General features: G+C 34.7%; 1 protein-coding gene across 11 annotated transcripts in view; it reads right to left on the reverse strand.

Moving 5' to 3' along the window:
* C2CD5 (C2 calcium dependent domain containing 5) overlaps window positions 1–13,959 on the reverse strand; it is a 96,540-nt gene that overhangs the window by 65,906 nt on the left and 16,675 nt on the right. For 10 of the 11 annotated variants that reach the window (XM_055571842.1, XM_055571833.1, XM_055571825.1 and 7 more), the window contains exons 4-7: window positions 12,498–12,669; window positions 8,894–8,989; window positions 6,166–6,321; window positions 4,489–4,687 (exon numbers count right to left, since the gene is read on the reverse strand). In XM_055571842.1, coding sequence (XP_055427817.1) covers window positions 4,489–4,687; window positions 6,166–6,321; window positions 8,894–8,989; window positions 12,498–12,669 — 623 coding nt within the window. Of the gene's footprint in view, window positions 1–444; window positions 1,017–4,488; window positions 4,688–6,165; window positions 6,322–8,893; window positions 8,990–12,497; window positions 12,670–13,959 lie in introns of those variants that run through there. The other variant, XM_055571850.1, reaches the window with a different exon arrangement.

A 13,959-nucleotide genomic window follows, 5' to 3' on the forward strand; every position in this document is an offset into this window, starting at 1 on the left:
TTTGGCAGCTATTTCATTTAGATTCCAATTATCTATTTTATTTCTAATGCAGAAATAATGGCAAAAATACATACTGGAAGATTCTCCCAAAACTCACAGTATCTATATGTATGTGTATATATATGTGTGTGTGTGTGTATATATATATATATATATATATACACACACACACACACACACACAAACACACACACACACACCAGATAGGGTTCTTAGAGGATCTATGGAAGAGACTTTGGAAGTTGGAAGAACATTTTCACTTCCATGTAGTTAGAGCCTCTGCGGCGGCTAAACACAGGATTCTTCACTGCCGCTGGACTAGGAGTGAGAAGAGGAGGAAGCAAAGACTAGCGGGGCCTGCCTACGCTACCTGCCTGCCTGCCCTCTGCAGCCACTCTGCCCGTGGCCTGCTTCCCCAGCTCTGGAGTCTGAGCAGTCTCGTACCAGTATAGATGAGAGTGGGAACAGACACAGAGAAGTTCTGAGTAAGTCGTGAGCCAGTAGCAGTGTGAATTGGGCTGTTGTGAGTCGAGCGGCATCCATGGCTTGGAGGATGAACCAGCGGAGACCTGAGGGAGTTTGTGGTCAAAGTGGAAGAAAAGAAAACAATACATACAACAGATAGCAAAGTTATGTTAAAACAGTTTCAAACGAGCTTTAGTTAGGGGAGAGGAATTATTTTTTTAATCCCTAGCATGCACAAAACAAGTTGTTATAAAAAAGAAGAGCTAGATATTAATTTGTTAGGAATCAGATTAATAAATTATGACTGTGAATAGAGAAACAGCAAGCAGAACTGTCAGTGGGATTAAATAAGAAAAAGACTATGATTTGGATTTTCAGTTACTTTAAAATGCCTGTTATTATTTTGATCATCACTGAGCTTACTGAACAGTATTTCAGGAAGAAAATACCCATAAAAATGAAAAGTCAAATATGAAGTTCTTACATGGACTTTGAAACTGAGATATGAATAATTGCTAATATAATTAATTATATTTTTCTATAAAGAAAGTTTAATAACAGAACTGTTTCTGTCTAGAATATCAAGACCGGGGTACATAAGAATATGAAAAATGACAGCATAAAGATAAATGAGTGAATAGAATGTATATATATGTATATCCAATCATCCATATTTCTGCACACCAAATATCTACCTTAAAATCAGGTTACAATGGGAACAAAACAAAGCAAAGGAACACTGCTCTTAAAAAAATAAAAACATTAAACAATATAAATGACTCTTCTGTAACTTTCAAACAGAAAATATTATTTAAACTTAAACAGAATTTATTTCAACTAAATTCTAAACTGAAACTTTGTAGGATATCAACTATATCTTGCAACAGATCACATCTATGTACATGTAAAGATACATATTTAGACCAGATACACAGATATACATTCATCTATGACATTTAAAATTTTCACAAAGAAATTTAGCTGAAAGAGCAGTTTCAATGGATGGTCAAAAAGGAGAAAAAAAAAGGCATATTATATAATTAAGAATCCTGGACTTCATATAATCAATTATTTCACTGTGCAATTCCTTACCTTATGCTTCTCCTAATGGGGAGAAACAAATAAGTGACTATACTCTGAAAAGCTCTCATGCTCCCATTTTTTAGAATTCAAATTAATAGTAGTTTAAGAGCCCAACTTTTCCTGGCCTTTCTTCCTTTTCCATTTCCCAGTAAACATTCCCAACAGTCACAGTTTGTCAAGATTCAAACATGAGTTCTCATTAATTGGCAACAGTGGTCCTTTACAGACCATCTACTTTCTGAAAATATCACTGCTTTTTACTGTAGGACAAATGTTTCTGCTTTTGTTGCTAACTTAAATTTTTAAGTGTTTAATGGATAAAAATCAAATATCTCATGGGTGACCAATTTCTATACAAGCAACTAAGTGAGGTTTTGTTTTTTTCTTTCTCTGCTCCAGAGACTAATGGTTAAAAAGTCTAAGAATCAGTGCCATACAGAGGAGAAACTATAACTAAAAGCTCCTAAAAAGTACTTTTTTAAAAAAAAGTAGGGAATTGATAAATCATATTTAAATGCACTTTCTACCATTAAGATAGTTCAACTAGGAAACACCAAAGAGATTTATACTCTGTAATACACTAAACATCTAAAATGAAAACAAACTGATGGAGTAGAACACACGGTTAATAAAAGCAAAATAAAATGAACACTGTTAAATGTTCAAATTATTACATCAAATTAAAATCCAAGCATAGTGGAAGGAGCATCACCATAATGTATTCTTGGAGCCCTGATTCTTATTGGTCTTATATGAAAGGTTGCCTTACAAGAATATATCAGTGGTATTTCTTAACATTAAATCCATTCAGACAAGAACATAATCCAAATTACCTTTATCAAATTCTTGTCTAGAAGCAACAAAGTTAAAATTAAATAGCAAAGTAATACAATCAGATGACTCATAAAACAATTTTAAACTAGCAGCCAAACTAATTCTTTATCAAAAAGACAAAGAAGCTGGTTGAAAGTGTTTTGTTTTGTTTTGTTTTTAAATAACGTGACTTAAGTAATAAGATGCCATCAGAAAATCTTAATGAAGCCACTTAAATTCGTCATGGTGTGAATATCTGAAAATTTAAGGCAAATGGCTGCAACAAAATTAGAAAAAAGAGAAAACTTAGACAAGCTCAGGTTTACTATAAATGGAACTCTCCCTGAATGCAGGCAAAATGTATTTCCCTACTATCCATATATCATTTTAAGACAACAACAGGTACTGCAGCTTTCTTTCCACTAAGTAATTTAGTGAAAAGAGGAAAACTTCAGACATCACAGTCGTAAAGGCCAGGCCCCTTCAGGCAGTACAGATAAAGCAGGAGGGTGGCGGAAGGAGGAGGGACCCAGGTCTTCAAGTAAATTTGCTATGGAAAGAAAAAAATCTCAATCCCCCAAAAGGTTATACCTGCCATCTGACTTTATCTATAGCATAAGGTAGTTCACAGCTTTTTTAAAACATATTTTAAATGGAATATAAAGCAAATTCACTCAATTTATTTAAAACAATTACACTTATCAATACTTCTAAATAAAATTAGGTAGCATACGCAACACTGTCCTCCCTCTTGTGACTAAAATTTAATTCAAATAACTAAAGGTCAGCAGAAAGAAATAATTAAAGAGAGTTAAGTTGAGACAAAGAGAAAAATTTCACCTTTATAAAGACTGTTTGAAAAAACATTGTGATTGCTTTCTAGGCAACCTCTCTTTACTGCTGAACTAGGAAACATTTTGGGTTTTTTTACTACAGAACTCTGACTCCCTGATGATGAAAGTCAGAGGTCAGCACACTACACAGTACAGACCAAATCCATCTTGCCATCCATTTTTCAAAAATAAGTACGTTTTATTGGAACGCAAGACACACCCATTCATTTGCAAACTATTGTTGGCTGCTTTCTTGCAACAACAGCAAAGTTGAGTCCTTGCTATTCCCATTCTGGTCATTTACCAAAAAAAGTTTTTTGACCTGTGATCTACAAGAATCTCTAGAGCAATGGCTCTCAGTGGAAATACTATCAGCATTTTTAGTATAAAACAAGTCTTTGTTGTATAGAGTTGTCCCTTGCTCTGCAGAACAGGCAGCATTTCTGGTCTCCAACAGAATCATCCACCTTACCCCAGACATTACAACAGAAACTTTTCATTTCAAGTATTCCTTCTTGATAGCACCACCACCATGTTGAGAATCTCTGCCTTAAGCACAAACGATGACACATAAGCCAAATCAAGCCAACAGAAATGTTTTGTTGGATCAGATGGAGTTTTTTTTTTTAAAATGTGAGATTCTAACTTCCTAAACTTCCTAAAGGTCAAAATCAACTAAACTTCCTAAAGGTCAAAATCACCAAATTCCTTTTTTTAAATTTTTTTTGATAAACAAAAATAAAAACTATATGTCCAGTGCATGAAATATTTACCATCTATTTACTATTTGGTCTTTTACAGAAAAAGTTTGCCAACATGTGCTCTATGTAGTCCCAGTATTCACCATTTAATTATACCCAATTATTTTATTTATATAAATTGCTTGACCTCTGTAGACACTGAAGTTTGAGACCCCTGAACAGGTCTCTCCCCTGCTGTCTATACTATGTTGCTAATAATATGCATAATTGGATTATGAGGTATGGGGTATTAACCATTTCCCATAAAACAAGTAAAATTCCCCACAATGCATAAAAGTTCATTTTATGCTTTAGGTACACAGTGCCTAAAGATGTAGAACAAGTTTAATTATACATTATTTAATATGAATTTCACAAGACAGTATAAAAAATACTAGAAAGATCTAAGTTTCAAATTGTGATAGTCATCTCTGTAAGTAAAATTGCCACAGGAAAAAATGTATTTTGAACAACTCTACTGTTTCAAATCAAATGAAAATATCTAAGCAAAAGATAAAAAGCTCCATAAGAACAATTCATCAATTCATACTTACTCCTTCATTTCTTTGGACGGGGAATTACATGCAGGAAGGAATGCTGCTGGGCTACTTAATTTATCCAGCGTACACGCTGTTCCTATGGCTCGTACCACTAACCCAGATTCGCCTTCCAGATCAAAACACTGTAAGTACCCAACAACCGCATTTCCTCTCATTTCAAGAACTTTTAAGCCAATCTTCCTCTGCAGTTCACCTACAAAAAAGCGAAGAAAATTCAGTCAGCTTTTTATCTGTATGTTTCAAAATACAAAGCTGGGTATGGTGGTGATTTGAAAGAGTTCAGAAAAATCACAGATTTTGAGAACTTGAAGGGAACCTAGAAGATTACCTGGTACATACTCCTATAGTCAAGGAGGTAAGATCTTATTAGCTACATTTTACAGATGTGCTAAGTAAGGTTCACTCATTCGTGCATTCATTTACTAAATAATTTCTCACCGTATACTGTGCGCCTGGCATTCTTTTCTTCTGTGCTAGAGATACAGAGGGGAACAAGAAAGATAAAGCCCTAAAACTAGTGGGATTTACAGGGGGAGAAACAGATAAAAAACAAGTAAACAAGTATTACATATAATATAAATAAAATACATAGAATATACAGCACATAATATACTCTAATATGTTATAAATAAATATAATAAATTATATATGATTTCTTAATATGTAGACTAAAAACAAAAACATTTAATTAAATTAATATATTAACAGTAACATTAAATATAACATGCATATGCATTCAAACATTAAATATTTATAAATATTTAAAATTTCATCAATTATATTAAAAATTTATAAATATTAAGTACATGTTTAATAGAGTTAATAATATATTAGTAACTATAAATATATCTATATTTCTATTTAAATATGCAAATTTATTATAAACACATTTGTGTTTATTATCTGATATATATGAGAGAATGAACGTATGTGCGTGTGTGTGTGTGCATACGCAGTCACACACACATACATATAAATACAAACTTTAGATGGAAATAAGTTCTTCAAAGGAAAATAAAGTAATGGAGTAAGAGTGGCAGGGGAGTAGGGGATAAAAGGAGGTATAAATTGTCAGAGAAGGACTATGAAAAGACATTTAAACAAAAAGCCTAGGGGCTTTCCTGGTGGCTCAGCAGTAAAGAATCTGCCCACAATACAGGAAAAATTATCTATTACGTAGGAGACGTGGGTTCAATCCCTGGGTTGGAAGAGTCCTTGGAGGAGGGCATGGCAACCTAGTCCACTATTCTTGCCAGGATAATGCTATGGACAGAGGAGTCTGGTGGGCTGCAGCCCATGGGCTTGCAAAGAGTCAGACACCACTGAAGTAACTGAGCACGCACGCAAACAGAAAGCCTCAGAGAGATCACCTAAGCTCTGAATACAAATAAACACTCAAAGGAGGAAAACTACTTCCCTCTATTCCACTTCATAAGCGCAATTTCCTTTCACCACCTAGAAAAAAGGAACCATAAGCTTCTGATTCAGATTTCTTCTTGTTATAAGACAACAATGCACATGTGTTTAGCAGAATGGGGCCAAGGATAGGGAAACAGTCAGTTACAATTCAGTCTTCATTGTAAAGTTTTAGTAAAATGTCAAAAGGAAGTGAAGAATTCTCGAGGATTAAGTCAATCAGCCATGAAGTTATTATTATTATTTTTCAAATACCTGACATTAAAGAAATGAGCCTCTGTCTGGCCTCATTTGATGCCCTTGGCGTGCGAATTCGATCAATCCATTGATACTCTGGGTCTTCATTGACCACAAGTTCTTCTACAAATCCATGAATTATTACAGCTCTATAGCACTTTGGAATGGATGTTGCTGTTAAAGAAAATTATTTATTATGCTCTGTTTATCACAAAGTTAAATTCAACCCTTTAAAAATCTACAACTAGTTTTTACCTTGTGGATACATACTACAAGAACATCTTTGACTGTGATAACCTCAGTGTAATCATAATAATACTTCAAATCAAACAACTGATTCTAATGATTCTTGATTAGAATAATATTAGAATATTATTATTCTAATAATATTAGAATAATATTAGAATAATCAAGAATCAATTGATTCTAATTGATTCTTCCAATCTATTGATTCTAATGATTATTCTTAGAAACAATATTTTTCTTTCATGAGGCTTCTCACCTTTCTCATATAAGCATAGTAGATACAAACTTTATTTTTATAATATAGAAAATAGCTACACACCATCTTAAGTAGTATTCAATACAAAATATAAAAAAAGTCAAAATTCAACTGAGCTAAGTAGGTATTATACAAAAAATCAGAAAGCAGATAATGAATACCAAAAACCTCTAATTACCGGAAGCCCTTTTAAAAAGTTTAAAAACACCTCATAATGCAGCCTCAAAAATCACACCATTACCTTTCTGACTTAATCTGAGAAGTCCTACAGGTTTGTAGTTCCTAATAATCCATGGCTCCATGGCCAACTGGTTCAGTAGCCTCTACACTACTTAACATACTCATTCAATACTGAGAACAACAAAGCTCATTGGATTTATCAAAAAGGGGAGAATTCAAGAATTCACACTTTCTCAACCAATAAAAAAATGCCATTAATATCAACATCTGGGAAACAAATCTGATAAGGTTATATGTGTGGCGTATTTACACTTAATTCATATAGGCTGTTCCAAATCAGACAATACTGACATGGAGCCATTTGTGGTGGAGTCATTAGTTTCAGGCCATTCATGTACCTTGAAACTAACTCAATTATTTAGGAGTTTTCAACCTTGTTAGTTCAGGCTGGCTATGAATTGCCCAGAACTGCTTAATTGCGACCCCATATTTCATGGCATTTGTAGGGCTCCATACCTGTAGATGCTTATGTCGTTCTGGATAGTACCACGGTACTCCACTCCTATCTTTTAGCATCCTATACCAGCATAAAATGCCACTGGATTTTTCTTTTTTGTGACAGTTAGTCAAAGCTTAATTATAGTCAGATCTTTTACACATTTGACAAAAATAACTTGTTCTAATTTATGAAAAAAATGTAATAGGCAATAAAATATTAATTTTTATAAAATAAGACAAATATGTGAAAATTATTTTAAGATTTTGTTGACTACTGGTACAAGAGTAAAGCTCAAACCAGATGAGTAGCTTGCAATCTTCTCTATAAGTTAGTGTCCTGTAATTATGCTTTTTAAATAATTCTGCTTTTTAAAGCCATGTCAGACTTCTGCAAGATATACATGTCCATCCACCACAAATGGTTCCACATCTATATTGTCTGATTTTGAACAACCTATTTGAATTAGGTCTGAATATTCCACACATGTAGCCTCATCCAGTATGTTTCCCAAATGTAGATATTAATGGGATTTGTCTTCATTGATTGAGAAAGTGCAACAAGTTCTCTCCCCTCGTGTTGTCTCTGACCACTGACATCAAGATAGCGTACGCTACGTTCAAATACAGTATATCAGCTGTTTTATATCACAATGTTTTATATTACACATGGGCTCACACCTAGTTTAAGAATGCACTGATTTTCTTTCAACATGTAGCCTGGATGAACTGTGGGCTCATTCTCTATATATCAGTTTGGGTTTATTCCCTTAATTATTGTGTTTTGAGTTAAGACTGTACCAAATGCTAGCACACTTTGCATTCCCATATCTAATTTCTCTAAGGCTGAATTAATTTGTTGCACTGCAGGAAAAAACTTTTCACCTTTATCTTCAATCTTGTTTCCAGTCATTCTTAAATATTTCTTATGTAGTGCTTTACCAATCAATTCTCCACCTCAAACCCAATATCACTGAACATAAGGTTTAAGTAAATATTCTCTCATTAACATATGGATTCTTCTTTTAAAATTCTGAAAAAGATTCAAAAATCTTCACCTGTTACTCTGTCTACTGGTGTTAAGTACTGTAACCCGCAGTAACTAATGTGATTCCTTCTCATCATGCTCTGTGGGCTGGGCGGAGGCTGGCATAGAGACTAGAGAAGTCAGGGAAGGCAGGAACAGCCAAAGGCAGCCTCCCTGTAGGCCACAGGGACATCGTCATGACAACCACACGCACAGACATGCCCTACTGGATTTTTCTAGAAAAAACTTTCTATGAACTTGTGAAAATTGGCTATCATCTACTTTAAAATCAGATAAGTTTCCAGAACTACAGCAATTAGTTTTGAAAAACTAGCAATTTTCTCTTTGACATTAAGACCAAAGTATAATAGGTTTTCTGTCAGCCTTCTGAAATATTAATTTGATTTCTCACATTTAACGTATTTATTAATACATTTTCATATTTATTAATATAAATATGTATAAATTAACAAAATTTCTCACATTTATTAATAAATGCATTAAATTTCCTGTCAAATGAGTAATAAAATATATTTACTTACTGCAAAAGAATTTGACTCCACATGATGACTGCCTGAATCGATTTAAATCATTGAAGAGGTCTACTTTGACAACTACATTGATTTCCCCACGAATACCTGTAATTTCAAAAGGAAAATCAAGTTTCTACCTTTAGAAAATAAAGTATAATTAAATAATCAGCAAATAAATGCCAATTAATGATTTTAAAATAATGTATCGATCATAAATAGCAATGCTAACCTTGTTTCCTAATTATTTTTATTCTACAGATGCTCTAAGTAAATACTGTTCCCAACTTATTTTACCATTTTAAGTATCAGTAAAAATACAGAATATGAATAATGTCACAATACACACAAATCTCATCAAATATCTTACTTCTTATAATAAACTACTATCGATGGAATTGCCAGGTCAAAAATGTAAAACATGCAGAAAAGTGCAAGACTGTAGGCAGAAGTATCTGCCAGTTTCTTATGAGTCCATCTGCCCTTTTAAAGAGATGACATTATTTTTAGGTTAGTGGTTCTCAACTTTTTGATCACTGGGCCCCTCTAATCTCAAAAACTATTGAGGATCTCAAAGAGTCTTTGTCTATGTGGGTCAAAACCTATCTTCAATATTTACCATGTTACAAATTTAAACTGAGAATTCAGAAAAATATTTACTTATTACTTCATTTAAACTAACAGGAAATCTATTTATGTCAAAATAAACATTTTTATAAAAATAACTATACTTTGAAAAACAAAAAAATGTTTAATGATAAGAGTGGCATTACATTTTTTCGAACTTTATAGTGCGTAACTTAATGAAATATTTAGATTCTCATTTCTGCTCTACATTCAGTGTGTGGTAACATGATATTATCATCAGATCAGATCAGATCAGATCAGTCGCTCAGTCATGTCCGACTCTTTGCGACCCCATGAATCGCAGCATGCCAGGCCTCCCTGTCCATCACCAACTCCCGGAGTTCACTCAGACTCACGTCCATCGAGTCAGTGATGCCATCCAGCCATCTCATCCTCTGTTGTCCCCTTCTCCTCTTGCCCCCAATCCCTCCCAGCATCACAGTCTTTTCCAATGAGCCAACTCTTCGCATGAGGTGGCCAAAGTACTGGAGTTTCAGCTTTAGCATCATTCCTTCCAAAGAAATCCCAGGGCTGATTTCCTTCAGAATGGACTGGTTGGATCTCCTTGCAGTCCAAGGGACTCTCAAGAGTCTTCTCCAACACCACAGTTCAAAAGCATCAATTCTTCGGCGCTCAGCCTTCTTCATAGTCCAACTCTCACATCCATACATGACCACAGGAAAAACCATAGCCTTGACTAGACGGACCTTTGTTGGCAAAGTAATGTCTCTGCTTTTGAATATGCTATCTAAGATACCTCTAGAAAGCTCCATTGTACCCTCGTAAGAAAATGAGACTAAAAATGGCAAATGACATACATATAAGTATCATGCCGAAAACGGTTCTCATCTCACTTCTCAGGGCCTGTGAAAGTATCTCAGGGACACACAGATGTCCCTAGACCATACTTTGAGAACTTTACTTTAGGTAACAAAAAGCCTTTGAACACTTTTCTTCCTTTCAAGAATTTTTACAAAGTTTCAAAATCATTCATTTTAAAGTATGTTTTAGAAACAGAGTACTAATATTAGATGATTTTCAAATGATGTATTTGCTTATTTTATTGCACAAATTCAGCAAGCATTATTCCAAATTATGGTCAGAAAAGTTACAATTCTACCAACAATACATACTACCACATGTCTATTAAAACAAAAGCCATATTTTAAAAAAAAACAAATTTAGCACAAAAGTCTTTAAGATACCTCATAGTGGTTTTGATTTGCATTTCTCTGATAATGAGTGATGTTGAGCATCTTTTCATGTGTTTGTTAGCCATTTGGATGTCTTCTTTGGAGAAATATCTATTTAGTTCTTTGGCCCATTTTTTGATTGGGTCATTTATTTTTCTGGAGTTGAGGTGCAGGAGTTGCTTGTATATTTTTGAGATTAGTTGTTTGTCAGTTGCTTCATTTACTATTATTTTCTCCCATTCTGAAGGCTGCCTTTTCACCTTGCTAATAGTTTCCTTTGATGTGCAGAAGCTTTTAAGGTTAATTAGGTCCCATATGTTTATTTTTGCTTTTATTTCCAATATTCTGGGAGGTGGGTCATAGAGGATCCTGCTGTGATGTATGTCGGAGAGTGTTTTGCCTATGTTCTCCTCTAGGAGTTTTATAGTTTCTGGTCTTATGTTTAGATCTTTAATCCATTTTGAGTTTATTTTTGTGTATGGTGTTAGAAAGTGTTCTAGTTTCATTCTTTTACAAGTGGTTGACCAGATTTCCCAGCACCACTTGTTAAAGAGATTGTCTTTAATCCATTGTATATTCTTGCCTCCTTTGTCTATGAGGTACCTTTTCACGCCAGTCAGAATGGCTGCGATCCAAAAGTCTACAAGCAATAAATGCTGGTGAGGGTGTGGAGAAAAGGGAACCCTCTTACACTGTTGGTGGGAATGCAAACTAGTACAGCCACTATGGAGAACAGTGTGGAGATTCCTTAAAAGACTGGAAATAGAACTGCCTTATGAACCAGCAATCCCACTGCTGGGCATACACACTGAGGAAACCAGAAGGGAAAGAGACACGTGTACCCCAATGTTCATCGCAGCACTGTTTATAATAGCCAGGACATGGAAGCAACCTAGATGTCCATCAGCAGATGAATGGATAAGAAAGCTGTGGTACATATACACAATGTTGTATTACTCAGTTATTAAAAAGAATACATTTGAATCAGTTCTAATGAGGTGGATGAAACTGGAGCCTATTATACAGACTGAAGTAAGCCAGAAAGAAAAACACCAATACAGTATACTAGCGCATATATATGGAATTTAGAAAGATGGTAACAATAACCCTGTGTACGAGACAGCAAAAGAGACACTGATGTATAGAACAGTCTTATGGACTCTGTTGGAGAGGGAAAGGGTGGGAAAATTTGGGAGAATGGCATTGAAACATGTATAATATCTTGTATGAAACGAATTGCCAGTCCAGGTTCGATCCACGAAACTGGATGCTTGGGGCTGGTGCACTGGGACAGCCCAGAGGGATGGTATGGGGAGGCAGGAGGGAGGAGGGTTCAGGATGGGGAACATATGTGTATACCTGTGGCGGATTCATTTTGATATTTGGCAAAACTAATACAATATTGTAAAGTTTAAAAATAAAATAAAATTAAAAAAAAAAAAAGTCTTTAAGATAAATTAAAAGATTGTGAGGACTTCCCTGGTGGTCCAGTGATTAAGTATAGGCCTGCCAATGGGGACATGGGTTCAAATCCCTGGTCCAAGAAGACCCCATATGACACCCAGGGCAAGTCCATGCTCCACAGCTGCTGAGCCTGAGCTCTGGAACCCATGAGCCACAACCACTGAAGCCCGGGCACCTGGAGCCCATGCTCCATAACAACAGAGAAGCCCTCGCTTATCTCAACTAGAGAAAAGCCCATGCAGCAACAAAGACCCGGCACGACCAAAAATAATTTTGAAGATTTAATTTTTTAAAAGACATTGTGACTTATTTTCTTAAAATGTACTGCTTACCGTGAATGGTATCATAAATTGGAAACCATCCTGAGATGACAGTTGCAGCCTCACTGTAGAGTAAAGGATCAATGTCAATGTACACTTTACCAATGGCATCATTTGCACTATATGTATCGTGGTCAAGAACTGTGATCTGGAGAGGTTCATCTTGTAAATCTTCATCATCCACCTAAAAAAGGATACTTTAAAAGTTAAATCTTATAATAAAAATATAATAAAAATCTTATGATAAAAATCTTCATTACCATAAATATATGCATAATGTAGAAGATTACTTATCTCTGGGAAAAAAAAAATCACACAGATTTATCTCTAAGTAAACGTAGAGAGACTAGTCATCAGAGAAATGCAAAAGAAAACCAATGAGATACCACCTCACATTTACATTCTTTGTATTAAAATGGTCATCAAGTCTGGTGAAGTCTACCTCAAAAATCTAAATATCTTCCTTTGGTGGCTAAAATACGAAACAGTTCACCGTAAAAAAATGCAGATGAGCCTTAGCCATAAGAAATAAAACTCATCTCATTCATAATAAAAACGCACATTAAAATTATATAATAATGTATATACCCAAGTATTTTATTCTTTCCGTTGCAATGGTGAATGGAATTGTTTCCTTAATTTCTCTTTCTGTTTTCTCATTATTAGTGTATAGGAATGCAAGGGATTTCTGTGTGTTGATTTTATATCCTGCAACTTTACTATAGTCATTGATTAGTTCTAGTAATTTTCTGGTGGAGTCTTTAGGGTTTTCTATGTAGAGGATCATGTCATCTGCAAACAGTGAGAGCTTTACTTCTTCTTTTCCAATTTGGATTCCTTTTATTTCTTTTTCTGCTCTGATTGCTGTGGCCAAAACTTCCAAAACTATGTTGAATAGTAATGGTGAAAGTGGGCACCCTTGTCTTGTTCCTGACTTTAGAGGAAATGCTTTCAATTTTTCACCATTGAGGATAATGTTTGCTGTGGGTTTGTCATATATAGCTTTGATTATGTTGAGGTAGGTTCCTTCTATTCCTGCTTTCTGGAGAGTTTTTATCATGAATGGATGTTGAATTTTGTCAAAGGCTTTCTCTGCATCTATTGAGATAATCATATGGTTTTTATTTTTCAATTTGTTAATGTGGTGTATTACATTGATTGATTTGCGGATATTGAAGAATCCTTGCATCCCTGGGATAAAGCCCACTTGGTCATGGTGTATGATCTTTTTAATGTGTTGTTGGATTCTGATTGCTAGAATTTTGTTAAGGATTTTTGCATCTATGTTCATCAGTGATATTGGCCTGTAGTTTTCTTTTTTTGTGGGATCTTTGTCAGGTTTTGGTATTAGGGTGATGGTGGCCTCATAGAATGAGTTTGGAAGTTTACCATCCTCTGCAATTTTCTGGAAGAGTTTGAGCAGGATAGGTGTTAGCTCTTCTCTAAATTTTTGGTAGAATTCAGCTGTGAAGCC

Source organism: Bubalus kerabau, chromosome 1 (genome assembly GCF_029407905.1).
Source record: "Bubalus kerabau isolate K-KA32 ecotype Philippines breed swamp buffalo chromosome 1, PCC_UOA_SB_1v2, whole genome shotgun sequence".
In the NCBI taxonomy this organism is placed as follows: domain Eukaryota; kingdom Metazoa; phylum Chordata; class Mammalia; order Artiodactyla; family Bovidae; genus Bubalus; species Bubalus kerabau.